The 26,167-nt window shown below is 46.9% G+C and overlaps 4 protein-coding genes across 6 annotated transcripts; all 4 read left to right on the top strand.

Moving 5' to 3' along the window:
* Positions 1 to 627: 627 nt before the first annotated feature.
* Positions 628 to 10,551, top strand: il21r.1 (interleukin 21 receptor, tandem duplicate 1). The gene is made up of 10 exons (XM_037455077.2): positions 628 to 2,543; positions 2,736 to 3,047; positions 3,182 to 3,254; positions 3,415 to 3,517; positions 4,115 to 4,296; positions 4,659 to 4,789; positions 4,899 to 5,070; positions 5,218 to 5,299; positions 6,155 to 6,248; positions 9,697 to 10,551. The coding sequence occupies exons 2-10, from the start codon at positions 2,805 to 2,807 to the stop codon at positions 10,315 to 10,317; spliced, it is 1,701 nt and encodes a 566-aa protein (XP_037310974.2). The 5' UTR covers positions 628 to 2,543; positions 2,736 to 2,804; the 3' UTR covers positions 10,318 to 10,551.
* Positions 10,552 to 10,689: 138 nt separating this feature from the next.
* Positions 10,690 to 16,194, top strand: LOC119198158 (interleukin-21 receptor-like). The gene is made up of 9 exons (XM_037455065.2): positions 10,690 to 12,613; positions 12,815 to 12,904; positions 13,238 to 13,340; positions 13,418 to 13,602; positions 13,868 to 14,019; positions 14,116 to 14,284; positions 14,414 to 14,516; positions 14,629 to 14,713; positions 14,995 to 16,194. The coding sequence occupies exons 2-9, from the start codon at positions 12,835 to 12,837 to the stop codon at positions 15,526 to 15,528; spliced, it is 1,401 nt and encodes a 466-aa protein (XP_037310962.2). The 5' UTR covers positions 10,690 to 12,613; positions 12,815 to 12,834; the 3' UTR covers positions 15,529 to 16,194.
* Positions 16,195 to 16,347: 153 nt separating this feature from the next.
* On the top strand, positions 16,348 to 20,763 carry LOC119198156 (uncharacterized). Of its 2 annotated transcripts, none has more exons than XM_037455060.2 (7): positions 16,348 to 17,012; positions 17,373 to 17,588; positions 17,728 to 17,877; positions 18,120 to 19,130; positions 19,238 to 19,406; positions 19,949 to 20,081; positions 20,217 to 20,763. In XM_037455060.2, the coding sequence occupies exons 1-6, from the start codon at positions 16,658 to 16,660 to the stop codon at positions 20,076 to 20,078; spliced, it is 2,031 nt and encodes a 676-aa protein (XP_037310957.2). In that variant the 5' UTR covers positions 16,348 to 16,657; the 3' UTR covers positions 20,079 to 20,081; positions 20,217 to 20,763. The 2 variants fall into 2 exon arrangements, with proteins under 2 accessions (XP_037310957.2, XP_037310961.2); XM_037455064.2 differs by having other exon boundaries at positions 16,872 to 17,012; positions 17,679 to 17,877.
* Positions 20,764 to 21,237: 474 nt separating this feature from the next.
* Positions 21,238 to 26,167, top strand: LOC119197070 (uncharacterized). 2 transcript variants are annotated; one of them, XM_037453029.2, is made up of 4 exons: positions 21,238 to 21,894; positions 22,664 to 22,954; positions 23,085 to 23,166; positions 24,505 to 26,167. In XM_037453029.2, exons 1-4 carry the CDS (start codon positions 21,507 to 21,509, stop codon positions 25,010 to 25,012), a joined length of 1,269 nt encoding a protein of 422 aa, XP_037308926.2. In that variant the 5' UTR covers positions 21,238 to 21,506; the 3' UTR covers positions 25,013 to 26,167. The 2 variants fall into 2 exon arrangements, with proteins under 2 accessions (XP_037308926.2, XP_037308925.2); XM_037453028.2 differs by having other exon boundaries at positions 21,239 to 21,894; positions 22,661 to 22,954; positions 24,505 to 26,166.

Here is a 26,167-nt window from a genome sequence, read left to right as displayed (position 1 = left end):
TGGAGCCACAGTGTTGAGTAGTGCAACACGATTCTTTTCTTTTTGCTTCTTGCAAACTTATGATCATGTCATTTCTTTTTGGAGAGAAAATGATATCACCATTAAGGCGCCCGCTGTGGAGTGCAGGGAGTACCCCCTTCCCTACAATATACATTTAACTTCAAAGGGACAACCCCTTTAACGAAAACATGTGGAGCTCATGAATGAAGTGAAATGAGAAGAACACACACACACACACACAGAGCGATTGGGAGAAAGTTTTGACATTGTTTGCGACATATTGAGTCACTGGTACGGGGTCAAAGGTACTGATGCACAATGCAAAAGAAAAAAAGGGGAGAACAAGATACTCCTCCGCTCTAAAGCACACCTTATCTGGATTTAATGTCCAAATACATGGCATGCTTTTGCTTTTCAGCGAAGCAACAGAATCTATACTGCCCTCCAGTGGAGAGTGATCCACAGTGAAATGCTCTGCTGGGCCCAGAGCGAGTACCTGGGTGTGTTCACTGGAACAATACACTGGACTGGACAGGTCACATCTGTGCAGTCTACGACAAGGAGACTCTCTGAAGTCTCCTAAACACCTTCTTTCACTCTGCTGTGGCATCTGCCATTTTTTTATGGAGTGGTCTGCTGTGGTTGCAGCATATCTGTGGCCATCGAGAGGGCCAGCATGACAATGTGCAATAACCACTGCGGTATGTGCGCGTATACATATATTTATTTGGTGCTTTATTAGCTACTGTGGCCTTTGCACTCGATTTTTTTCATTTTTTTATTTGTTTATTCTTGTCATTTTAATCATTATACTGCTGCTCTTGTTTTTTTCTCTCCATGTATCTTGTGTGCACTGTGCACTTTGCTGCCGCTTTCCCGTTGTGGGACAAATAAAGGAACATCTCATCTTAAATGACACCACCATGGTTTCACCACATAGAGGTGCTGTGGGTTTACAAATGTGTGTGAATTGAGTATTTGCGGTTGGAGCAAAGTGAATTCATGGGTTTATAATCTGACTGGTTCCTCTGATCTGTATACAAATACAGTCACAAGTCATTCAGATAATGATGTGAAAATGAAACAGTAAGTCTACGCTTCACTGCTTATTTCCCTAAATTAAAATGAGCTCTGTTGTCTCAGCAAACTCTTATTTAGTTTGTTAAGTTGCATTACTGATATTCTTTATATTTTATGGTGTTTCTCTGTGTTGTTTGATCGTTTATTCTCTCATAGCTTAACGTTCTTTGAATGTGTCCCATTGCTGGCGTGTATCACACTTGATCCTGCAGTGAGTAATAAGTTCGTTCTCTGTATGACACTGTTCTGGCCCACTTCCCCCTCCCTCGACTGCACAGTTCTCTCATCGATCAGGAGAACACTCTTCCTCGTGTCTTGCAACGTCTGCGTCGCACTTTGCAGAGCGCCGAGGTGGCCGTGAACCCCCCACCCCCCGTGAAACTGCAGTAACCTGCCGATGGGACGTGTGAGGAGAGGAGGAATCGATTCTGCGGAGGTAGGCTGTAACTCACACGCCACACGGCTCAACATTCATGGTCGACAAAGTGTCTTGTTGTCTTGTATTAACCGTTGTGCGTTTCATTCTGCATTTGACCTTTTTGCACACAATTAAAAAATAAATACAAGGAGGTAACATGTGACATGGTATGGTGGCATTACATATCGATGTTAACACGGTATGGTGTGAAGAGATTTTACAAAAGTTCACCAAGTGGGTGAATAGTGCAATAAAAGTGCTTTTATGCAGACGGAAGTCAAATAAATGTCACCTTAGAGAGCAGCTGACATTTAGAGCCTCATCTCAAACATTAAGATTCTGCTCCAAACACAATCTGAAGTCTTATGAGTAAACACTTCTCCTCAGATACAAACTAAAGGTCATTGACAGCACAGAATCAGATAATAAACTCACAACAGCAAGAATTCAGTCACCACATCTTGCCAGTCATTTGTATCAAACTAAAGGCCGTCATCCATTTTCTGCTCTTTCTGCTTCTGTTTTCCAAACTCAAGCCACCTGACGCTTCCCTTTACCTACGACTAATGAGCCGGATGCACACCATCCCCTCCACTCAAACTCTACTTCTGCAAACTGCAAAGAAACCTCCCCTTTGATGACCTCCAGCGGGAGTCAAACATTTAGGCTTTTGGGCCGCGCCGACTTGGGTTAAAACAATGACTCGGCAGCAGCCCAACAAACTCTACATGAGGCCAAACCACGGCATGACATTAAGTTGAACCTCACTAAAGGGGCAGTTTACTATGAAAGGGCGTGTTTTTTTTTAGGGAACGTCCTCTCTGCGGCTTTGCAGCTCTGCGTCGTTTCGGTGTGACGGAATGGCGTTTGGTACAAGACGTGAACGCGGCCCAGAAACAGGCGCCGGGCCATTCAGAGCCGGTTGAATTGTTAAAAGTCGTGAGTCGTGAGGGTCTCCACGGCAGCGCCGTGACTCATTCAGCAAGGTCTGCACGGTGGAAACTACTGAAACACGTCATTGAACAACCACTATGACGGCAGACACGTAGGTGTCGGACCCCGTTATTTGTTGAGAATCTCATTAATGTTCTACGAAAATCCATTTCCAGATTGGCTTCACTAGAACATAAACTATTCTGAGAAATAAATAAATATCTCAGTACTTATCTGTGTATTTTTTTTTTCTTGTTCGTCTTCCTGCAAATAGGATGACATTCATTTTTTTTTTTTTTCAAAGACGTCAGTTTCCTGTTGACCTTCTTGGGGCTCTCCGGTTATCTGTTGCACACTCAGAGGCGCAGTGTGGATGTGGTGGGGAGGCACCACACAGACACAATTCAAAGGGTCTGAAACCACATCCTTGGCCACGCCACCGACGGCGATGATGATGATGATGATGATGATGGTGGCGGTGACGATGACGCCCTCGCACTCACGAACCCGAAATAATGTTTTCCGCCAAACGCTCTCACACAGGCGCCAGTGCTCCACGGCGGCTCTGTTACCGCGGCGGCTGATTGAGCGGCGGCTCTTTTTCGACCGAGACAAGGTAAGACGATCGACCCCCCCGACCCCCCTCCCGACCCCCCTCCCTCTAGATGAGAACAGAAAAATGTTCAGTTGCTGTGGCCCTTCACCACAGAGGCAGTTGGCAGCGTGTTCAGTCTGTTTCCCTCTCGGCAGCGGGTCGTCCCCATGGCTGTCAGAGCGGGGCTCTTACTGCTGCTGTGGGACCTCGCGTCGTTTCCTCCGGGCGGTGAGTGGGCCTCACGTGGGTTTAACCTTCAACCCCCCTTTTTTTGTACGTTTCGCTTTGAAGCGGACACAATTCCTCATCCGTTGGCGGCGGCTTTAATGTGAAAATACGCCAGAATTTGCACAGGCGGAAAGTGACCTTCTCTGTCTCAATGCTGCAGTCGCGTCTTCGTGCAACGTCACCTGCTCCACGGACTACGAGACGTCCCTCAACTGTTCCTGCTCCGACTCGACGTTTTCCGGCTTCATCGCGGCCTCGTGCAGGTATCCTCATCCTCCCTTTGTTTTATCTTCATAGGCTTTGTGTTATCTGCGTGTCGGGTGACTTGCTAGCTGTTGTTCAAATGTTAGTGGCCCAGCTGTTTATCCCGCCCCCCCCCCCCCACCCCACTCTCAATTACAGGATAAGAATATTTGGCCGTGATATTATTAGGAACATTTTAATTGATTCTTGTGGTTTTTGGCCAGAACAGCTGCTTTGACGTAATAGAAACCCTGCAGGGTTGAGTTATTTTAATATTAACATCTTTCACTGATTAGTCTCGTCTTTCATCGTCGTTGGTGGGAGGAGTTGAGAAGATCGATTAAAAACGTGAAAGTATCCCCTGAATACTAACAAAACCATATATTATTGAGCGAGTAAGTGGCACCTTCTACTTTGGAGTAAATATACTTGTGTTTTCTAAACTACTTGGAGAAGGGCTTCACCTCTATGACACAAACACAGGATTTTGTCCTTCTGCTGTATTTTTGCTCTAAAGAGACATTCAGGATGAGAAATGGGGATGGAAACCACAACCAGCGGTCCTGAGACGTCATCGGGTGTCACCGATCATTACTGATAACGTCCTTCTGTTACAGTTTGGATGAAGTCACGGTCAACGGAAGCTGTGAAGTCAAACCACCTCAACCCTGGTGCGTGATGTACCCGGAGCTGCTGGACGACGTCCTGGACGTTTTCACCACGTGTACCGCCACCGCCGGCCCACAGCGTGACCGGCGGCCGGCCGGCCTGCCCGGCGCGTGGTCACTGTGCGACGTGGGTAAGTCGCTCTGAAGACAGGCGAGTGCCACTTCTGCTCAGCGGGCCCGGGACAACGTTGAAAAGCGTCTAATGGCTGAAGAAGAAGTTACATTTAGAGTTATTTGGATCGATTCCAGCGTGCGCACTTCGTTGCGCACGGCCTTCACTTTCGGTTTGGTTTGAGGTTTCAGAGAAGCTTTCCCAGCATGCCTTAGTGCTCGTTTGGCTCCTGCCACCTGCTTCGCCGTCTAGATTGAGACAAAAGCTAAAAATAGGGTCAGACGGGCTGCTGGAATGCACTCGTTTTCAGTTTCACAATGTCCCCCCTCCCTCCCTCCCCCCCCCCCCCCCCCCCTCCCCGGGGACTTTCTACTCTCACAGTGAAACCGTCGCCTCCTGTCGATGTTCGTGTGACAAACACCGGCCGGTGGCACAACATCAGCTGGGACCACGGCGGGCGCCACTGCCTCACGTACGAGCTGCGCGTGAGGGAGGACAGAGGCCCGTCCAAGGTGAGCAGGGAACACCTGCGACGAGGCCGCCGCCGCCGCAGCCGCCGCCGCCCATTGGTCGCTTCTGCTCACCGACCAAAGGCTCTCTCGCCTGTCTCCTTTCTCACAGAATCCACTTCGCGTGAACGAGAAGAACTTTCTGCTCGACCGCAAGCAGCTGCGGCCACGCGTGAGCTACGTCGTAGACGTGCGGGCCAAGGTGTGCCCCGGGCATCAGTACCTCGGCCCGTGGAGCGAGTGGAGCTCCGCCGCGCGCTGGAGGACCGGTGGGGCGCTTGAAGGTGGAGCGTCACTTCTGTCAAATCCATCAGTCGATCATAATTAGCGAGATGTGACGGGCTTCGTACCATCATGCGACTTTTTGCATTTATGCATTCGTCCTTTTTTCAAAACGTATCGGTACATGTTTGGTTATGTCTCCTTCACAGAATTGGATGGACTCTGGTGGTACGTCACCCTGTCCGTCACTCTCGTCCTTGTTCTCCTGTTGCTGGGTTATTTTAAGAAAACGTGAGTCACTTTATTTTCGTCCGTTACGAAGATTTGACCCAGATGGATTTGAGCCTCATGAAAAAATCCAAATCCAACTGTTACATTTGCTTACTTGAAACCACGTGCGTTTAACAAAAAGACAACAACTTGGCGAAGCACGGAAATAAAGGAGCAAAGTGCTCGGGTCCGAAACGCTTTGCCTTCCAGTAAAACGATTTAGCGAAGCGTCTCGCTGCTTCGATTTGAGCCTTCCTGGCATCACCTCCCACGTACGTGGAAACCACGGCTGCGCCGTACGTGCAGCTTGCACTGAAACGTCCCGCAGATATAGGAAGTCATGCAGAGCATCGGCATCGAGCTGAACACCTCGCTTCTTATCTGCACGCAGTGACAGGACAGGACGCAGCGACTCGAATGCGAGTGAACGAACTTGACACACAGTTAATCGGCTCGCCCTGTGTGGCGGCGGCGCCTTTTTTTTGTATTTTGAGGGTGGGCAAATATTTAACCAGCTGCAGCCTCCTAAATGACAATGAGGATGCATCAACACCTCTTCAAAACTGCTTTTGTTTTTTAAAACAGAAAACCCTCAGAGTCAGATGGCCTAACGAGAGATGTTTTAACACAACAATGCTCTTTAATAAGCTAAAACCTTTTCAGGAACCTTCGATTTGCCCCAAAGTCATTCGATTTGACCATATCCCCACTATTAAGTGTGTGTTATTATTATTATTAGTAAGACTTTTAGACGCTCAAAACAGGTGCTCAGGTACCGACCACAACCCCCCCCCCCCCCCCCCCCCTCATCGAAAGTGACTCAATCACAGATGTAGGTTCCATTTTTGCTCTTGAATCATTTCGCATTCGTTTCAGGTGGTGGCAGAAGAAACTCCAACGGATTCTATACATCCCCAAGGCGGAGAAGTTCTTTCAGCCTCTCCACCTGGCGTATGGAGGGGACTTCAAGGTGAGAGAGAGCCAATCAGAAGTGGTGTCTGTGTGTGTGTGTGTGTGTGTGTGTGTGTGTGTGTATTTCTGAATCACCCATCAGGAGCTTCCCAAGCCGGGGACTTTCAGCCCATCTAGCGGCGGCTAGACGGGACTTTCCCTCCAACCTGGTGCCGAAGGGCCTTCATGATACGAATGACTCAGTGTGCAGGGGCTTCAAGAGGCTTTTTGTTTTACATCTGTCTGAGATGCTGTGGGTAAAAAATGTGTGTGTTCCGCCCCTCCCCCCCCCCGCCCCGCGGTGGAAAATACCCCTGTTAGATCTCTCGGTGTCATCGTGTCAAACTTGTTGTTGTTCAACATGCTAATGTGTGATTATCATCTTTTCCATCTGCCCTTTTTGTATTTTCCCCCAAATTCAAATTCTTCCTCCTAATGATTAACAGGCGCGAGCTGATTGCTGTTTTCAATGAAGCACACGCACTTTATTCACGTGTGCTAATTCAAAGTTAAAGCTAATGGAGAGATTTCAATGCAGCTTTGCTATCGGGGGACTATTTAGCCAACAGGGCCTCGAACTGGTACAATTCCACTCTTCAATTTCAAAATGAATTTAAAACGTTCACAATGTCTTATCTAAAAGTACCTGGAAAAATGTATGGCGTACAATCATTCTTCAAATCCATAAAGATGATTGAAGTGCTTGGCTCAGGTACCCATTAAATCAGAAGCCAAGATGAATGAAAAATAGAGTTTAAGAGTTGAACAATACACGAATGCTATAAGTTAATCTTAATAAGCACGTTCTTTAGGGTTCTGGTTGTGTGCTGCAGATGTTGTCTGGTAACATGATATTTTTTTTAGATAATTCTCTCCTGGTCTCATCAGACATTTGAAAAAAGAAAAATCCCCTACTGGTTACTTCTGTGTGAACCACCTGGAGCTCACATCTGTGTGCAGTTACAGATGTTGGTCCGGCAGAGGGCGCCACTGCTGCAAATATCACAGAGATCAGGCAGCACAAGAGAGAAAAGGAAATAGTTGTATAATAGTTGTCCTTCAGCACTGCTTTCTTTTCTCACTCCGCAGAATGTGCTAAACTGGGCTAATCTGATTCAATTCAAAGGACTCTGCGGTTTATTGCGCGTTTTTTTTACATAAATAAATAATAATGACTAGGGCCGGGACTCGATTAAAAATATTAATCTAATTAATTAGAGGCTTTGTAATTAATTAATTGAAATTAATCGCATTTTAATTGCATAAATATTTGACCTGAGAACAGTGAGAAGTCATTTTTTTCACATGGATTATTATTTTTGTTCAACCAATTCCAGCAGACAAATGTAGCAATAGCATATTTAGAAATATAGTACTTTCAGAAATTCAGGTAGCCTATAGGTAAGTAGACCTTCTGTAAACTATGTTTTTTTAAGTAGACCAATACTTTCAAGTACTTTCAGAACATTGGTTATTTATTCAGACGTGGACTTGGTTACCCTGGTCCTTAAACCAGTCATCTGGTGCAGTGTGGGTTGAGTGTGGGTCCTTGTACGTCCACGCTAGCTGCTAATTGTTTTGCGTTGAGGTGATACTTGAGGCTCGATGTGAATTCCTTGTTGCACAGCTTGCACACAACCATGCTCTTATCGACGCTTCCATCCGTGTGTTTATTATAATAACATTTCCCATTCACGGGGCCACCCGACACGGTCTCGTCAGCTTCTTCGTTCATGTTCACTGTGGTTTGTTGTTGTCTGAAGTCATGAATGCTAGTTGGTGCTCCAGTATAATCGGTCCTCCGAAACTCATCTAGTGAGAAATGTTCCGCGGTGCAAAAAATAAGTGTAAAAATGCGTAAAAAATGTTTAATGTGTTATTTTTTGTGTAATTAATTAATCTTAATTCACATTGTAATTAATTAATCGTAATTAACGCGCTAAAGTCCCGGCCCTAATAATGACATAAAGACACAGAAATGCAATTTTGTGAGCAATTCTTTTAAAACAGGATTTTATGAAATAATGTCTGGGGCAAAAAAGTCAGAAAGCGCATGTTAGATTTATCTAACAAATACAGAAGAAAGTTCTTGTTTTTAGGTTTTAAATGTTTTAAATGCAAGCGTCTGATGACATTAGTTCAGAGGACATAGGAGACATTTGATTGATAACCATGTATTGATGACCATTGTCACACCCATGCCCCTGTGTTTAGTCCTAAATAGGCAACTATCCACCATTCCTCCATCGTGAAGTGTCATTCTTTTTGTAGTGTTCTTCAAACACGCCGCGCCTGCAGTCGTACTGCTTCGTCTCAGGCGGAAAGTTGAATCCCTGTTGTGTTGCAGTGTTTTTTTTTTCTCCTCCATATCACACCTTCGGGATCGCTGCTGCAGGCCGAACCGGCTCTTTTTGAATGCATTGTTCTCGTCTGGCGGCGCTATCTTGGTCTTGTGGTGCGCAGTGCCTGCGCGTTTCTCAGCGGCACAGAGATGATGGGGGTTGATGTTGCGCTTTGTGCCTCAGGATGTGGTGGACTTTTGCTGAGAGAAACCGATTCATGCTTATCTGCACAAACGAGACAAGAGTTATTTAAACCGAACGCGTGGGATATGTTTTATTATTATTATTATTAGTCCTGTGGAGACGTGTGCAATCTTCATGTATCCTGCTGGAAAATGCAAAAGGAACGATGTCTTACTCTTCCAACCAGCAGTATTAGTGCGTAAAACAAGGGGGGAAAGGGTTTGATTAATGACAGATTCTCTCCTTTCCTAAAGGTGCATAACAATGGGCTAATGCACTGCATTCTTAGAAGGGTTATTGTTTTATTGAGGCACATACCTGTCATTTGCTTTTTTTCTTCTCTCGTTGCATGTAAAATGTAGCCCTGGGCGTAACTAGACTAGAAGTGGAGTAAAACTACTTTTTTAATAACCATAACTTGCTCCATTTTTAACCGATTTTTAAACGGTTTGGTTTGTTTTGAGGGATGTAGTTCTAAAATATAGAATAATGTTCTAAAATGGGTACAAGATTTCTCTTTACAAATATACATCAAGAAATGCTGCATTTGGAAATCCTCACCCTGCACAGAGATGTATTTATAACACTGCATACTTTTTTATGATTTTAATTTTAACCATTGGTTTTCATACAAAAATGACATTAATCAGAAAATGTATTCATACGTATGTAGTGTCACTACATCTCTGACGTTTATGACAAACCAAACCGTTTAAAAATCGGTTGAAAATTGAGACAAGTTGTGTAAATGGTAAACCTTGTCCGAGGCTAAAAAAAAAATCTAATGGCCACAAATGACGTCATCTTACCTGTCTTGTTTATGGCATTCTCCAACCAGAGTCTCCCCTCCCTCACTTCATGCTAAGCTAACCCTGCTAGCTCGAACTTCTCTTGGTTGTGCCATTTGCTCAAGCTGAATGCCTCCCGTTGGTTCTGCTGCAGGAGTGGGTGAAGCCCGTGTTCAGCGAGCACGATTACCTGAGGATCGACCCGCGCGGCCAGGCGACGAGCGAGAAGCAGCGCGCCCTCCTCCAATGGAGCAACGAGAAGCGGTGCTGCGGCGAGGACCCCGGGGCCGCCGCCCCCCTCTGCCCGCCGCGGCCCCACAGCAACTCGCTGTTGTTCTTCCAGGGCTCGCAGGACATCTCCATCCACACCGTGACCCTGTCCGGAGAGGAGGAGCTCGAGGGGGGACGCGGAGGACGCGGCGACGCGGAGGGGCCCCGGAGGCCAGGAGGCGTATCGTCGCGACGCGAGGACCAAATACCCAACGACTTATTGGTGGAGGACCAGCCGGTGGAACCGGAGAGGGTGTCGCTGGACTCGTTCGTCTCCAACGAGCTGTCTGACGACGGCTACCCGCGCGTGGACTTGGACACTATTGACAGTGGCTTCGGCGAGTGCGTCGTGGTCCCCGGGGCCTCGGACTCCAACGCGGCGGAGCAGCCGCTCTCCGACTCGTTTCGCGACCACAAAAGCCTGGGTTCGAACTACGTGAAGCAGTGGATGGCACGCGGCAGCATTCAAGAAGACCTCGGCAGCCCGGGGGCCCAAACGCCGTGAGGCACCGCGACCCTCGCGGCTGATTGGCTGACGTGTATCGCGTTGAACTTAAATTGTATAGTCAGGTTTCCTTGTGTTTTAAAATGGTGTTTTTAGTGTTTAAATGTTATTGTTTTTTTTCTTTTAAAGCGATTTGATTGCAGAAAGAGAGACTTTGGTGCCATTCTTTGAGATTGGAGTGTGTATATACATAATAACAATTGTACTTTTATTGTTGATCACATGCAAATCAGGCCATCGGTTATTAATTGCCCATTAAAAGAACTGAAAAGTAGAAAACATTAACTAAACGACCGGACTGTAATCAGTAATATCAGCGTGGATGTGTGGAAATAATGTGGATTTTTTTTTTGTCATCTTCGTCACTGTTTGCACAGCTTTCTTTTATCTTAAATGAGTCATCAGCTTGGCTCCAAAATGCTCGCTGCCTTATCAAGATCTCAGATAATGTCTTTATTTCCAGCGCACATTTTCTCAGTAACCTCTGCAACCGTCCATCCTGTTTTGACTTTGATCTCAGTGAGAAGAGCATGCTGGAGGACGTTTTATAATAATAGATAATAGGTCTTGACCTGGTGAAAAAAAAAAAAAAATCAAGTCAACATGAGGTAGACAGGAAATAATACCCTTCTGGTGGCAAACGTTTGAACATCCGAGTGACGTAACTCAAGCAAAACACGTCTTCGAGTGGAGGGGAACTTAACATATGAGGGATTGAAGGTTCTGTAGAAGAAATACAGCACTTTGGAGTGTTTAACATAATGGAGACTTTGACTTACAGCATACAACATAAAATAAGTCTGCAGCTTGCTGTTTTTTGATCATTTTGGAGTTTTGGCATATTGGCAATGAATATGCTAAATACCCCAAATCACTCCTCTCTTCAGTCATTGACCCCCAATATATGTTATTGTATTATTGTGACATTTATGTTAAGAGAGTCACTTTGAAGAAAAAACAAGGCACACATTAGCACACACAAACCACGTCAGTAAAAGTCACAGGTTGCTCTGAAAGGGTCCAAATGACAAGTTTCAGTTCCCCCGATGGGATGAGAGTTTTCCCAAGTAAAGGAAAGCAGAACAGGCCTGAGATCTGGTCCAGTTTTTTTAAGCTGAGAAGATAATGCACATTTAGTGATCCCTTCATTGGAGTCCGACCTCCTGCTTCATGACTCCTGGTCTAGCAGGTCTAGATAGAAGTAAAGAATTGTACATCAGCCTTGCTTACTGTTGTTGTTCTAATCATTTGTTTCTTGCGTAATCTGTAAAGCTCTTTGAAAATTAACTCTTGTGTACAGTATTTTTTCGAGTGTTTATTGCCAAGAGAATTTTTAATTTATTTGCTGTTAAATGTAAATTGGGTTTTCGCATTGATTGGGATGTTTCCTTTTTCTTCCTATATGTGTGTGCTGATTAAATGATGACAGTTGACAGAATAAAGCAAAAAGCCAATGAATACATGTGTGTCACGGTTTGGGTTCATAGGTCCTGTTTTATTTTGTAGTGTCATGTCTCTTGTGTCCCTTGGGGTAACTTCACTTCCTGCCCCCTCCTGTCTTCACCTGTGATTGTCTGCAGTGTCGATGATTGTTTCCACCTGTGTCCAATCACCTGCACCTTACCTGTGTATTTAAGCCATGTCAGTCTCCTGCATTTGTGTCGTGTCTTTGGGTTGTTGTTTTTTTTTCCTCTCGAAGGTCTTTGGATTTTTTGAGTTTTGGACTTTTGATTTATTTAAAAAGGGTAATTTTTCACCTGAAACTCTGCACGCACCGCCATGTGTTTCCGCACGTGGCGTGAGAGGCCGCCGAGCGGCGCCCTTCGCAGTCACCGGACCCGGCTGACAACCCGCACACCGTGGGAGATGGTTCGCCACTGCTCTTCCACCACCGCCGCCGCCGCCGTCGTCATCAAAACACCAAACGAGGAAACCTTTTTTGTAGGATGGTGTTTATTCCTTCCAGTGGAGAGGAAGCCTGCCGCTCAAACAGAAATGTCTTTTGACGTGGTTGATTCATAAAACCCCTCAAAAAACTTGATCCCCTAAACAGCAGTGAGGCAAAACGTCTCGATTCACCAGAAAGGTCACACGTTTTGCCCCGTATTAATCACCAAGAAATAATGACACACAACAAAAAACAACCAAAGCGCAGCTGACAAGAACCAAAGAAAAAAAGGTTAAAGAAGAGAAAAAAAAAACCACTGTGACGACTGAGGTCTGACTTCCCGTGATGTAACCATTGATAAGTTTAAACTCCGTTCCATCTGTCATTCACTGTCTGAGACTTCAGCAGGTAACAGCACCTTCCCTCCCTACACACACACACACACACACACACAGACGCATGATTTCATTGTCTTTGCTCAAATAACGTGAATTGCAGTTGTATTTCTGAATGAGGTTGTATACATATCATGAGTGTATTTTATAGAATTTATAGTTTTATGGAATGCTAAATGTCCGGTACTACAGAACGTTTCCTTCTCGTCCCCAGTGTGATGGTCACGTGCAGTCATGAAGTGTCTGCAGCTCCTGTTGCTGTTGTGTTGCTGCAGCATCCAACGACTGAGCAGCTGCATCACAGGTACAGCTCGCTGGTCGGGACACACACACACACACACACGTTTTGCCCTGAACTTCTTGTGTGTGGAAGAAAATGCTTGGTTGTCAGTATTCACACGGTGAAACGCTCTCAGAGGGAATGTCAAGTCAAATTATCTGGTCTCATCTTTCTGTGATTCAACTAAGAGCTGCCGAGGCGGGTTCCAAGAGGTCCAATCATCCTGTCTTTTATGGATTTAATAACACTAATAACAAATGTTTGCTTAAGTAAAGGATCTGAATACTCGTAACAACAAAAAAATCACAGTCTCGATGTACACAGAAAAGATCATTTCCTCCCACCTCCATGTTGTAGTTAATGCATCCTGTTCGTCGGCCTATTGGAAAGCGGTCCATTGTGCCTTGGACACCACTGGTGATCCTGTGGGGTCCAACACCACCTACAGCCTGAATTTCAGGTAATTTCATTCCCTGCATCGTGCGAAAGCACGACGGTTCACTCGTTCCGGTCCATTCACCCTCTTCCTTCTGTCAGTCTGTTGGACAGCGATGAGAGATTCTCCTGTCCGCTCCTGAGGACGGACCGCGGCTACAGCTGTTTGTGCGTCATGGGTCAGCCGCCGGACGACCTCTTCAGCAGTGAGGATGAATATGACATAGAACTTTGTCATGGATCTGTCTGTTGCGGCGTAAAAAAGGCATTTACACCTGCACAGAACAGTAAGCATGGATTCATTGCGATCAATTACTGATGAAGTGTGTCCCTGTCGCCGTCACATGGGCGTTGATGCCTGCGTTGGTTTACAGGCATGAATCTGGAGCCATAAAATCACACAAGAATATTGGGAGAAACAAGGATATTCCCTATGTACTGTTCATTTGTTAGTGAAGATAGATACTAAATGACAAACATTTGGTTATCCTTTGTTTGTGTTGGTGAGATTGTGATGTGTCATGATGTGCTTTGTTCTACATCTGTGATCAGTCCAGCTGACGGCGCCGCATCGACCCGAGGTGCAGGAGACGCCAGAGGCCGCCGACATCACTTGGAAAAGTGGGTATGAACAACACCGATACCTCAAGAATGACATTGACTACAGGCTCCTACTTCAGACATCTGATAGCGCCGAGGCCAAAGTAAGACACCAGGTAATAACCATACTTTGACACGACAAGTTGTGCCTTGATAAGACCTGACAATAATCCTTTGTTTAAATGTCTTCTTTTCCTCAGCCTTCTGAGCTCAATTCACCCAACAGATCTGTATTTATTTTAAAGTCTCAATTAAATCCTCGCACTACATATTGCGTTAAAGTGAAATCTAAACCGCAGAATAAGGGATATAGAGCGGTCTGGAGTGAGTGGAGTCCATCGACGTGCTGGAAAAATGAAGGAGGAGAAGGTGAATTTCACATGTGTCAGGCTCGATGACCTTAAACAACTCTGATCATGATTAATCAGCCCCGTGGTTGGATGACTTCTGCAGTATGACTCACAAATTCTTACAAAATCTTATTTCACTACTTCTCAGAAGAAGACGACGAAGATAATAAGTTATTCATTTTGATCACTCTGGGCCCCGTGTGTCTGGCTGTTGGGGTCATGCTGTTTGTACTCAACAAGCCCGCAATAAGGTAAAGTAGTCATCTGTCCTTTTGAAATGTTTGCAAAAGTGTCAATATAAGATGATCCTATTCAACGTAAGAAAAAGATAAAGGGAAAAAGTCCATTTGGTTTGTGCCACAGAAAGAAGATACGATCTCTGTCCCACACACCGACGCCAGCGCCTTTCTTCCAACCTTTATTTCAACAACATGGAGGCGATCTCAAGGTGAGGTGACGACGTCTTCTCGGGCCACTCTCGACCTTGTGGCGCAGAAGCGCGCGCGCGCGACCCCCAATGCAAGTAATCCAGAGAAGAAGTGGCGCAGTGACGTCCACCAGGTGTGTCCCCTGCTGTGTCGGGACTAGCCGCGGACAGACGCAGGGAATCACACATAAATATTATTTTAAAAAACACGTGGTAGTGGTTAGTTTTGGCTCACGAGTTGCAAACGTGTTTGACATGTGCCCCGGTGAATCCGTTGTGTTTTAATGCCTCTGCCTTTGCAGGAATGGCTCCAGCCCAAAGGCGGGTTCGCACTGACGTACAAAACCGAGGAGATTCTGGCTGGATTCGATGCCGTGACCGTGGAGCCCAAACCCGCCACGAAGGACCCAGAGGAGCTGCGCGTGTTCTCCGACCCGACGGCGCACCTGGCCCTGGCGCAGTGTCACACCTCCTATGTGGGCTTACCCGGGGTGCACGAGGCCACTGCGCCCTTGGTCGCGGTCTGTCCGGGGGGGGCTCCTTACACCCGGCTCCACTGCTCTCTCTGGGGGGTCCTCGCCGCCGCCGCCGAGGAGGAGGAGGCGGAGGTCGTCTCCGCCCCGCCCGAAGATTTCCTCGACGTCAGCAGCGAGGACTCCGGCTGCAGTTGTGCGGATCCGACCCAGAGCCCAGAGAGCAGCTTTCCGAACAGTCCCGTGGCGGACTGCCCCCCGCCGCGTGTCTGTGTTGATTACTGCATCCTCAACAAAACGGCAGGAGGATTTGTTCCCGTTTTGCTGTCCCAAGGGGGGGGCAGCCTAAATGTTTCCACCTGATTCCCTGCAGGAGGAGTAACACGTGGTCAGTTGGGTGGTACTGGACAGGCACGTGCACCCTCAGGTGCTGCAAGTTGTCTCTTCCAAGCAGCGCGTTTTCATTTAGCCAAGTGCAGGTTTTGTGTGTCTGTGTCTTTTCCGGTTTTATTTTGTAGTTTCGTGCGTCTTGTGTCCCTGGGACAGCTTCACTTCCGGCCCCGACTGTCTGCCGCGTCCCGGACTCCCCGGTGTATCTAAACCAGGTGTGTCCCTTGTCATTGAGTTGTCTATGTCGGTTTCATGGTGAATAGTGAGTTTTTGGTTTACTGGGCATTTTTGTCGCTGTTTGGCCTGTAGACGTCGGGATGTACTTGGGTAAATGTACTTACTTGGATGAATGCTTATGCTACATTATTAAATGCTTACATTTGTAAATAGTAATTTGGCGCTGTACTAAATGAATTGAGTTAATATTTCCATTATTGCGAATAAATGTATCTGAGATTCTATTTTGAAATGAGTTTTTTGTGAATAAATCTAAATAATGATTATTAGTAATATTTTAGTTATCAATAACCTTTGCCTGACGTGATGGCTGTGCATATTAATCCTTCTGCTTCATATCACAGTTGTGATAAGCTTCCCGATTAAAGTAGTTTGTATCATTACCTACTGGTTCTTTAGTCGTCCTAAATGGGGAAATTAGTATTTTAGTTAGTTTCATGTCTTGTTTTTTACCCTGTTCTATCTCAGAAAAACGAAATTACGAAATATATCCACAAATTACGAAATATATACACACACCAAACTGGAGGTTTTGGGGTAATTTCGTTTTTCAACTCGAGCAGTAAGAGTTATAAACTAATGTTTCAGTATCTTAAACAAGATATCGATCAAATATGAGCTCCCTTTTTTATTAAATACCAGCCGTCCACCCTCCTCACCACTTGGTGGCGGTAACGCGTCAAACGTTGGTCTGTCAATAAGAAGAAAGGAAAAAATAGGAAAAGAGCGAAAACTCGACCCACGAACCCCGCGAGAGAACCTTTAATCTCGTGTGCGTTCAATCTGTGTTTCAAGCGAATAACTCCGAGATTAACCGCGAGCCGTGGTCACATCCCGCGGGGCTCCCTTTTCCGAGCGAGCAACCATGAGCGGAACCACCAAACTGTGCGAGTCGCGCGCGGGTTCACCGGACGAGGAGGAGGAGGAGGAGGAGGAGGACGCGGCCGTGGAGCGCGCCATCGAGGCGGCTTTGCGCGCCGCCGTGAGCGCCGTGCGCGGCGCGTGCGGCCGCCGAGTGCGCGAGTACCAGAGCATGGTGGCCGACCGGGACCGGGAGATCTGGAGGCTGGAGGGTCGACTGGAGAAAAGCGAGGGGGAGCTGAGGCTGTTGCGCGTGCAGATGCGCCTGAGGCACGCGCACGCGGAGGCGGAGCCGCGCGCTCCTTCCGGCGAGACGCGGCTGGAGTACGGCGAGCCGGTCAACGGCTCCGATGCCGAAAGTGAGTATGTGAGATGAAATGACCTGTTCCATTTCTGCACACTTGGGAGTATTTTCTTTTCAGTGATTCTTAAACACACGTCTTTCACTCACTCGTTCATCACATCACTAGTTCATTGGTATTGTATATCAACGAAGTACTTGCAATATTCTCCGTGAATATGCATTAATGCATCATTAGTTATAATCCAATTATGGAGTGAAATGTGATCTTAAGTAGATACTTTGGCCCTCATTTGACACCTCTAGGTGGTATTTCTACCTTGCGGTATCACCACCCGAGTACTACACAAAATCCCCCCTGAAGAGCCACAGGAAGCCCACCCAATCACTTCTCTCTCCGGTAAATCTGCTTCATCAGGTCTCGACGCCGTTCCCCCACAGTGCCGTGACGGGGTGGGGGCTTTTCCCCACCAACGCGGCCAGACTGAGACCCCTTGGTGCCAGGGTGGAGGCACCCCCTCCCTTATCAAGGAGGAATCTTCCGACATGGAGACGGGCATCAAATGGGAGCTGTGCGAGGGGACGTTTCTGGATGAAGATACTTTTCTGCACACGGGGAAACCTGCGGAAGAAAGTAAGCCGCAGATGACATAAGGATAGAGGGAAATACTTTATGAACGCTGTTTGCATGGTATTAGTCACGGTACTTTTTGCAATGATCCAGACATCCCCGTTCCCCCGTTTCACCCGCCATTCGTTTCCCCCTCGTTCAGCGGTGGAAAATGACATCGCCGCTCTCATCAAGGAGGCGCTGTCGAGATCCACGCCGGCTCCAATGCACGCGACTGAGGAGGCCTTCTCGGACAACCTCGCCGACGGACTCCAACCCATTCAAACAAGGAAGCTTCGTGCACGTGTGAAAAGTAAGTCGAGGCCCCAAAGAGTTCAATGAAAACGCGTCTCTCTTCCCAATTGATTGACAGAATGTGTCCGCTAGCCACCAAAATAAAAGGCCTTTGATTTGGACTTTTATTTGCAAATGTTGAAAGAAAGAGCCGGATATTGTAATGAAAGTAAAATCAATGCATTTCATTAAGAAAAGGGAGACAATTGTTCCCTTTTTAATTTGGTTGTGCCCACGGTGCTTTATCCTGTGTCCTCTCAGCTCGGAGCAGCGCGAGCCAGTCGTGCGAGGAAGACCCCCCCGCGAGCTCCCCCCGGGTCGCCCCCAGGCGAGGCGGACCCTGCCCCTCCCGGAGCTCACCCGGACGCCTCCCCTCCCCTCCGTCCGCTAGGGAGAGGCAACTCAACAACGACTGGCACTACCATTTCCAAGTCCCCTGGAGAACACTCCCCACCGCTTTGAGGAGCAAGTTGGACAACCAGCAGCGGCCCGCGGCCAAGGAAAGGAGGGAAATGATTCGCATCGTCGCGGCCGAAATCCTCCACGTGTGCAAAAACCCGTCCAAGAGGCACCTGGAGGAAGTCGCGCGCAAGATGGTCCTGGCGTATCCGAAGTCCTTCACAGACATCATCGAGGACGAGGTCGTCGGGAGCGGGTACGACTCTTTGACCAAGCAGCTTCAGTACAGAGTGGATAACTGCAAGCGAAAGACGATGTGGGGCAAGCAGAGAAGACCTGCGGGGGGCGGCGGCGGCGGAGGCGGCGTGGCGAGAAAAAGGAAGCGGCGGAGGAACTCCTATGGCTGTGTGCAGCAGGAGCGCTGGCCTTCGCGCGTGGATGCGCAGAAGAAGCGAGGCCTGCGGGAGATGTTCCTCAGGGGCGAGGCGGACACGGAGAGGGTCGGGCAGTGGATGTCGGACACCTTCGCGTGTCAGCGGAGCGACATCCGCTCGGGTAAGGACGCGCGCGCCCTGAGGGACGAGTGGCCCTACCTGTTCTCCCTCGGCGGCGTGAAGGCGCACTTCGAACAGCTGACCGGCGTCGGCATCGACGGGGCCTTCGAGGACGCCATGGGCAAAAAACTGGCCAGAGTCGACGACTTCTTCCGGTGGAGCGGGGGGGCGCCGGCGGGGCGGGGCGGCGCCTGCGGGGCGGTGATGGCGCTGCTCTCGCACTTCAAGGAGGATCTCGGGAGGATGTTCCACGCGTCGGAGGAGACGGACGGGGCGCGGACGGAGCGCCTGCCCGCCACGCCGTGCATTGTGGCGTGTGGTAAGTGAGCGGCGCCCCCCCCCGTTCCCCCCCTAAACGCACGCGGGTGCACCTGAGCTGATGGATTCTCCCGTGCGGCTCTTTTTCTGTATTTAACGGCGCTGCAGGGGCGAGTCCGTGCTCTGCAGCGGCCTTCGTGGTGGCCGTGGACCGGGAGGTGATCCTGGAGGACTTGGCGAGCTTCACCGACGCGCTGATCGCCATGTTCGTCTGTTACTTCGTCTTCGATCTGCCGTACCCGGCGGACGTAGCGGCCACGATGGAGTTTCTTCAGAGGTGAACGTGCTTTAAGGGTCCTCTGGTTGGGGACGTTTTTCTGGGTGTTTTCTGGCAGCAATCGGAACATTGTGTAGTCTGTGGGAGAAATAGATTTGTATTAAACACAACATACACAACAGAAATAACTCTTGAATTGCTCTTGAATTCACATTAAATCTATAATTGTATATATAATATATATTGTATATGCTTTTGACACCCAGTACAGCTTACTGAGAACAAAGGGAAATTTGAAATCCCATTTGTTTTAAGTGCGATTGTTCATCAAAACTCTTAACCACTTTGTACAGTCGTTTTCCCGGCTGTTCAAATGCCCAAATACGGCTCTGCAGTAGTGCACCACTGTACTGCAGAAACAGCCCGGCAAGGGGAAGTGGGCTGTGTGCGGCCTTGTGACATCGTCACAGACTTGCACATGCGACCACAGCGAGGTGGTGAGTGGAAACTGGCGGCCAGCACGCCAGTCCCGGCGCCTCCTCTCCCGTCACGTTGTTGTTTTGTTGATATCTAACGGTGGTTTTATTTTGTGTCAAACTAAGGTGCATCTTCAAGATAAATCCCGACAAGGGTTCCAAAGTAGAGGTCCGGGAAAACAGAAGGAACAATGCGGTGAACCCAAAGGTTCTAACCCTCATAACTCGCATTTCGGACTTTGAGTGGAATGCTTGATGGGTGAGTCGCGTCACTCTGCGGCGATTAAAGCTGAGTAATTTAACAATGCTCTGAACTACCGTGCATATGTTGAGTCATTACATATTATTGAAAAATGCTTTAGCCCTATATTAACTCTCACATATATCATTTCAGAAGAGCATCAACCACTGCAGGAGATCCAGAAGGAGGCCTTGAGACTTTACTCTGCGTGTTCCGGGCCTTCCCCCCTCAGTCCGTGATGAGAATCAGATGATCTGCAAAAGTTGCTGCTGTGTGAGATGTGCTCTCCCGCAGCGGTGTTGCATTCTGGGGGGAGGGGTGTAGGGGTTTTCCGCAATTTGTTTTCTCCTGTTTGTGGCTAAGTAAGGAGTTCAGCATTGTTTCTTTTTTTAGTTAGTGTACAGCCTATTTATAATCTTCACCAAGGCAGATAAAACCAGAACAAACGGCACAGAACCCCCCCAGCATGTAACGTGTTTGTGCCTGAGGGCAGAGCAGCGACAACAAACCATAAGACATCTCCATGGTGGTGATGTTTGCTCATAAGATTATTATTCAAAACATGTTCACACTGTACTTTTGATACAGACCCAATGTTATAATGTTATCAATGTAATGCCCTGTCTAGTTTATATACAGTTTACTGTTTGATTTTGTATTTATTTTTTTGTATTAAAGAAGCCATGGGCCACAAAACCTAGATGGTTATTTCCTGCAGACTTTTCCTTACTTCCTTCCTTAGCTCTTTTGCTCCTACTTTTTGCAACTTACTTCCTTTGAAAGAACACTGCGGTAGAATTTCAGCTTGCAGCGTTGTAACTTTTGACCATTTCAAAGTGTTCCCCTTCTGCAGATGCTTTTAAGGCTTGAGGCACACATTTTATCAGGGCTTAAACTTTATGCATCCTTGTTTTTCTGTTCTGTTTTTACCAGTTCCTTCGTAATTATTTTATCATGTTGTGTTAATTCATGTAGTTTGGTTTTCCAAAAGAGACACATTTAACTGATTCAGTCAGTTATTTTTTTTACAAAAAATGATTTTAAAAAATGGCATCGCAGTGGGTTTTTTTTTTTTGTACGGCCACACTTTCCCTAAGGCTGCAATGTTGGTGTACGCCTTCAAACGAGCCACCAGGCGGCGCTGTGCGCACCAGGCTGACATCCGGGGACACGCCTTGATGCCATAGAAGTAGACGGAAGCAGGAAGCACTTCTGTTGTAACGGTACTGGTTACCAGCCTCGCAGACGTGAGCTCGACACACGTCTGCCTTTCTTTCGTTTTGTTTAACCCTCGACATCACGGGGAGACGCCTTGGAATTGTGTGTTAAATGTGAACAAAGCAGCGCGGCGCGTTCCAGGCAGCCCGCCAGCGTCTGGTAGCCTAGCATTGTGTGCTAGCATCGTAGCGTGTCAACATAAAAAAAAAACCCACACTTTCGAAGATGGATTTGCTCAAAAGCCAAACGCTGCACCCACACCTGCGCGGCGAAGAAGCCCTGGTGGTGGAAAACGCCATTCGGTTGGCGATAGACTCGATCATAAACGTGCTGTACGGCGTCAACAGCTCCAGGACTCGCGAGTACCAGCGGATGGTGGCCGACAAGGACAAAGAGATCCGTCGGCTGGAGAGCAGTCTCTCGGAGATGGAGTGCGAGGTGAAGGTGCTCCGCCGACGGGGATTCGCCTGCGGACTGCTCGGAGGGGAGCGCAGCCCGGTTGGCTCTCGGACCCCCGATGACGCGCAGACGATCGAGGAGAGCGGGTTTGAACTGAGCTGCATCAACGCAGAGAGGACAGCAGAGCACCAGGATTATGAAATGAGTATTAATTGTACGTAAATATGAGTGTGTAGGATACTCGACTGGTTAGAGTCTCTCCGTATGTGCGGGGGGAAAAAAACATAATAACGCCAACATTTGAAGTGTTTCTGTGTAAACGAGTTCCCTCTGACAGGGATAAACGAGACAAGGATGATGAAAGTTTAACTTTGATAAAGTGAAGCAGAACAGAGCTAAAGAGGCGTTTGTACATGTTTATTTATCCTGTCAGTGTCTCAGCCAATCCTTTCCTGAAGTCCAATCCCTCGTTGTAATCGTCCGAGCCAATAGAATTGCGTTAGACGCAGGTGGGGAGGAGCGACAGACCTAAACATCTTCGACCCCCCCCCCGCCCCAGAAACTCAACCGGAAGAGGGGGGGGGGGTTATGTGTAACTCAGGACGTCCGGTGAGCGTCGAAAGTGCCTATAAAAAGCATAGATGTATATAAAAGCTAAATATCTTACGGCCGAGTATAGAACGTCCACACATGGCGGCCATCTTGGTTGGGGCAGCTCGCTTACCCATTACATTGTGTTAGTAGTTACTGTATGTTGCCTCGACCATAAAAGGCTAAATATATATAGAAAATATTATATTTCAATACGACTGCACTTGATAAACACATTTCCCACAATTGTTTACGTACACTTTGAATACGCATACTGTTGTAAACTAGAAGCATCCCCTTATATTTGGCAGATATGTATGTTTGTCTATACAGACTTAATATGTACAAATGGAAACGCTTATATTTTTTTAATCCTTTTTTTTCGACAGTAGGCCTCTTTGCCAAACCCCCATCGCAAGTCTCCCCCCAAATCCACCTGTCGGCTCCAACGTCATCTCGCGCCAGAGCGGACCGGTCCTGCATCCCCCTCTCTTCCAATTCCTCCGATGTGTCGGAGGCAGTCGGGAATCTGCCGATGTCTCCCGGCGGCTTCGTCATCAAAGAAGAGCCGTGCGATATCGACCCGGTTTTAATCAAGTTGGAAATGAGCGACGAGAGATTCGAGGAGCTCCGTGAGGGCGCAGGCCATCCGTGCGAGGACAACGAGGGCGCCAGCGCACACGGTGATGCACCCTACCTTTAGTCCTACCTTTAGTTCTTCCTGTGTGCGTATTCCCAAACACCACTGTAGAAATGATTAGAGTAGCAGTTGCGTCGATATCTAAGTGTCCATGTTCTCTCTGATTCCTTTAGAAAATGTAGAGAACAGCAGAACTTTAGATGAGGACCGCCATGCAGAGCCAGGCGGTTACGGCCACCATGACGTACACCTCAGGTGAGTTATTTAATAATTAAAATAGCCTGATACCCAACATCATCATTACAAATATTTTTCATTTGAATACATTTTTATTTGTATCCCTGCACAACATGTGTCCAAAATTATATATACATGTATTTATGCGTTGTGTGATGGTGGCGCATGAAGTAACGTGATGCACTGGGAGCCGCAACGTTGGTAGTTTGAATCCCGGCTGCTCCATGTGTTTTCCTTCCTCGTTTTAATTTTCTCTGTCTTCCATTTTGAACAAAAATAGTTGTTGTATTACTACATAAAGTACACACATGGGTCAAAATGACCAATGAATGCAAGTGTGAATTTTGGTAGGACCCTTTGATTTGTGCTCACATGCAACACAACTAAACAGGCTGCTTTTTCACATCTGATTTATGTAAGTCTTATTTTACATTTGTTTCACATTTTGTTGTTATTTGATACCTTGTAAAAATATAATTGAACATTTGAACATTACAGTTAAGAACATGACATCCTTAACTGGTGGGAAAGAGTAAAATGTCTAATTTCTTTAGCTAGCTGTAAACATAACGTAACAAGCTAATGCTAATTGTTATTTAAGTCACTTCTAACAATAGCTAGTTCAACGTGACATTCTATTCTAGCTAGCTACGGTTAGCTCATGTCAGCCAGGTCACTGAAATGAAACCACTATTACTGTATTCTTGATCAACTGATAGTTGTACATATTATTTGGTTTGGCTGCACCTAATCGTGCCACATGCACATCAGAAAGAGTCGTAGCGATGCCACATAAAGAACAGTATGAGGAAGATGAAGCAACTCTTGATTCTGACATCTCCGATGCTGATGACCGTGTGCCACATGGTCAAGCTGGAGTTGTGGTCTTGTCTAGAAATCCAGCTCTCCTGGAGGAAAAAGACTCCTTTGATGAGAGCGAAGACTCGCCTGATGAGTCCTCTGAAAATGAAGCTCTGATCCAGGGCAACAGACTGAGGCAAAAGGGGTCTTGAACCTGGTCCCAGAGCTCGTCAGGCAGGCAGTCAAAGAGAACACGGTCCAAGTTGTGCCCAAATGTGCCCGAAGTGTATTTTATGTGTGACAAAATAAACATAAAAATAAACTTTGACCCAATTATTACTTCTTTTTTTTAAAATTTTGCTCACACTTGTACACGTCGGGTCATTTTTAACGCATGTGTGTAAACTTGTTGTAAAAAAATCCTCTCCTGCTTGGACTGGGAGGGGTTTGCTTAGAGGGGTCACGCTGTTCCTGTAAGATACAATGCGTTTATAGTGTTTTAAGGGGTGCGTCCTTTCTGACGATCTGTCCTCTGTGACCTCTTGACCTCCCCAGGAACAAGAAGAAGGGCGTGCCCATGTCCGAGCTGACGGAGGAGGCTCAGCGACAGAAGAGGGCCGCGTGGAGAGCGGCCTCCAGGCGCTACTACGCCCGCAAGGTCGCCCGCCAGCAGGCGCACCCCCCGCGCTCGGGCCCCGCCCCTTCGCACCCGACCCCCTCCTTCCTCCAGCGCTCGGGCCCCGCCCCGTCCCGCTTGGGCCCCTTCTTCCCGCGCTCGGCCCCCGTCCCGCACGTCACAGACTCCCGGTACCCTCACCCCATCTCTTTCGCGGACAAGAGGAGGAGGACGCTGATATCCGAGTTGCCGGAGGCGTCGCAGTCCCTGCAGAGGGAGGCGTGGAGAGCGGCGTCCAAGAGGTACTACGCTCGGAAGAACCCTCGCCACCACGCGGAGCCCATGCACTACGCGCACCTGCTCCAGGACGCGGAGACGCCCGGGGACGCGCCGGAACCCAACCGGGCGGGACCCCACGCCGCCAGCGGGGGAATAATGTGCAGCTGATGGACAGCGTGAGGACACACAAAGGGCTGTTCTTTCATTGTGTTGAAGTCGACATTTCACATCTTCCGATATGGTCCACGTATTTTCAGCCTATTGTAAGTCATTTATTGGCTGAAATATAAAAACAAACTGAGAAAAACACCAGTTTTATCAATTTGGTTCTACTTTTTGGTTCTTTTTCTTCATTTCGTCCCTGCCATGCGGTGCATAACGTGTCTGTAGGAACGCTGGCTGCAGATGTGCTAATGTGACAGCCACTGGATCGATGCAGTCTACCTAAAACCAAGGCCTCTGTAATGGAGGACAGCTGGTTCATACTACGCAATGAAATACTATGACTTTTTAAGTTCTTCACTTTGACATACTGCTTTTGTTTTTGACATATTGTGTGGTGAAATACGACACTATAACTGAATATGATTTATGAAATAACTTTTTCAGACTTATTTAAGAATTGAATCACTTTGGTGGACATACTATACTATTCAGAATTTCGACAGACAATATGACTTTTTGAGAAACAATATGGTTTTTTAATGACGTGATATATATTTATATAATTATAATATGACTATGCTATGCTGTGATTATTTTGTGACTTAATATATAGGGTCATTTTGATAAATAAATGCAGCCTTCTGTAATATACTATGACATTTCTTATTGTCAATGACTTTTCAGTGAAAAATATTGAAATGCCTTTGATTTAATTTAATTTTAATGGCTTTTATTAAAAGACTATACTATGTTTCTTCCAAAACAATAAATTGCTTTTTACGACAATCATTTGTTTCAACATATACTTTAGCCATAATATATTTTTTATTGAATTACTTTGATACATACAGTGATTAAAAGAATCATAGATATATAATAGAAAAACCATGACACTGACATTTTTTCTAAATCCTGCACACATTTCATCAATATACTGGACATGTTCTAGACAAACCAATGAATTTTCATTAACCAGAACTTTTTTAGAGATACTATTTTTTTGTTGATACTCTCTAACATGGCTTTTTTATATATTACATATTATGCTATGAATTATATTTATATATATATATTATTATAATCATATATTATAATGGATTTTTCTTGGCACTCATGGGGACAATTTATTCTGCTTTTACTTCTGATATTCCTCTGATC

This window comes from Pungitius pungitius, chromosome 11 (assembly GCF_949316345.1).
Source record: "Pungitius pungitius chromosome 11, fPunPun2.1, whole genome shotgun sequence".
In the NCBI taxonomy this organism is placed as follows: domain Eukaryota; kingdom Metazoa; phylum Chordata; class Actinopteri; order Perciformes; family Gasterosteidae; genus Pungitius; species Pungitius pungitius.
This window is presented reverse-complemented; position numbering and strand designations above follow the sequence as displayed.

Excerpts from the sequence above, each read along its gene's own strand:
- il21r.1 (XM_037455077.2), top strand. The coding sequence starts at position 2,805 with ATGTGGTGGGGAGGCACCACACAGACACAATTCAAAGGGTCTGAAACC. Across the intron at positions 5,071-5,217 it reads GACCGGTGGGGCGCTTGAAG|AATTGGATGGACTCTGGTGG; the intron begins GTGGAGCGTCAC and ends TCTCCTTCACAG. Across the intron at positions 5,300-6,154 it reads CTGGGTTATTTTAAGAAAAC|GTGGTGGCAGAAGAAACTCC; the intron begins GTGAGTCACTTT and ends CATTCGTTTCAG.
- LOC119198158 (XM_037455065.2), top strand. The coding sequence starts at position 12,835 with ATGAAGTGTCTGCAGCTCCTGTTGCTGTTGTGTTGCTGCAGCATCCAA. Across the intron at positions 13,603-13,867 it reads ATTTACACCTGCACAGAACA|TCCAGCTGACGGCGCCGCAT; the intron begins GTAAGCATGGAT and ends ATCTGTGATCAG. Across the intron at positions 14,285-14,413 it reads GAAAAATGAAGGAGGAGAAG|AAGAAGACGACGAAGATAAT; the intron begins GTGAATTTCACA and ends ACTACTTCTCAG.
- LOC119198156 (XM_037455060.2), top strand. The coding sequence starts at position 16,658 with ATGAGCGGAACCACCAAACTGTGCGAGTCGCGCGCGGGTTCACCGGAC. Across the intron at positions 17,013-17,372 it reads CAACGGCTCCGATGCCGAAA|GTCTCGACGCCGTTCCCCCA; the intron begins GTGAGTATGTGA and ends CTGCTTCATCAG. Across the intron at positions 17,589-17,727 it reads GGGGAAACCTGCGGAAGAAA|CGGTGGAAAATGACATCGCC; the intron begins GTAAGCCGCAGA and ends CCCCTCGTTCAG.
- LOC119197070 (XM_037453028.2), top strand. The coding sequence starts at position 21,507 with ATGGATTTGCTCAAAAGCCAAACGCTGCACCCACACCTGCGCGGCGAA. Across the intron at positions 22,955-23,084 it reads CGAGGGCGCCAGCGCACACG|AAAATGTAGAGAACAGCAGA; the intron begins GTGATGCACCCT and ends TGATTCCTTTAG. Across the intron at positions 23,167-24,504 it reads CACCATGACGTACACCTCAG|GAACAAGAAGAAGGGCGTGC; the intron begins GTGAGTTATTTA and ends TGACCTCCCCAG.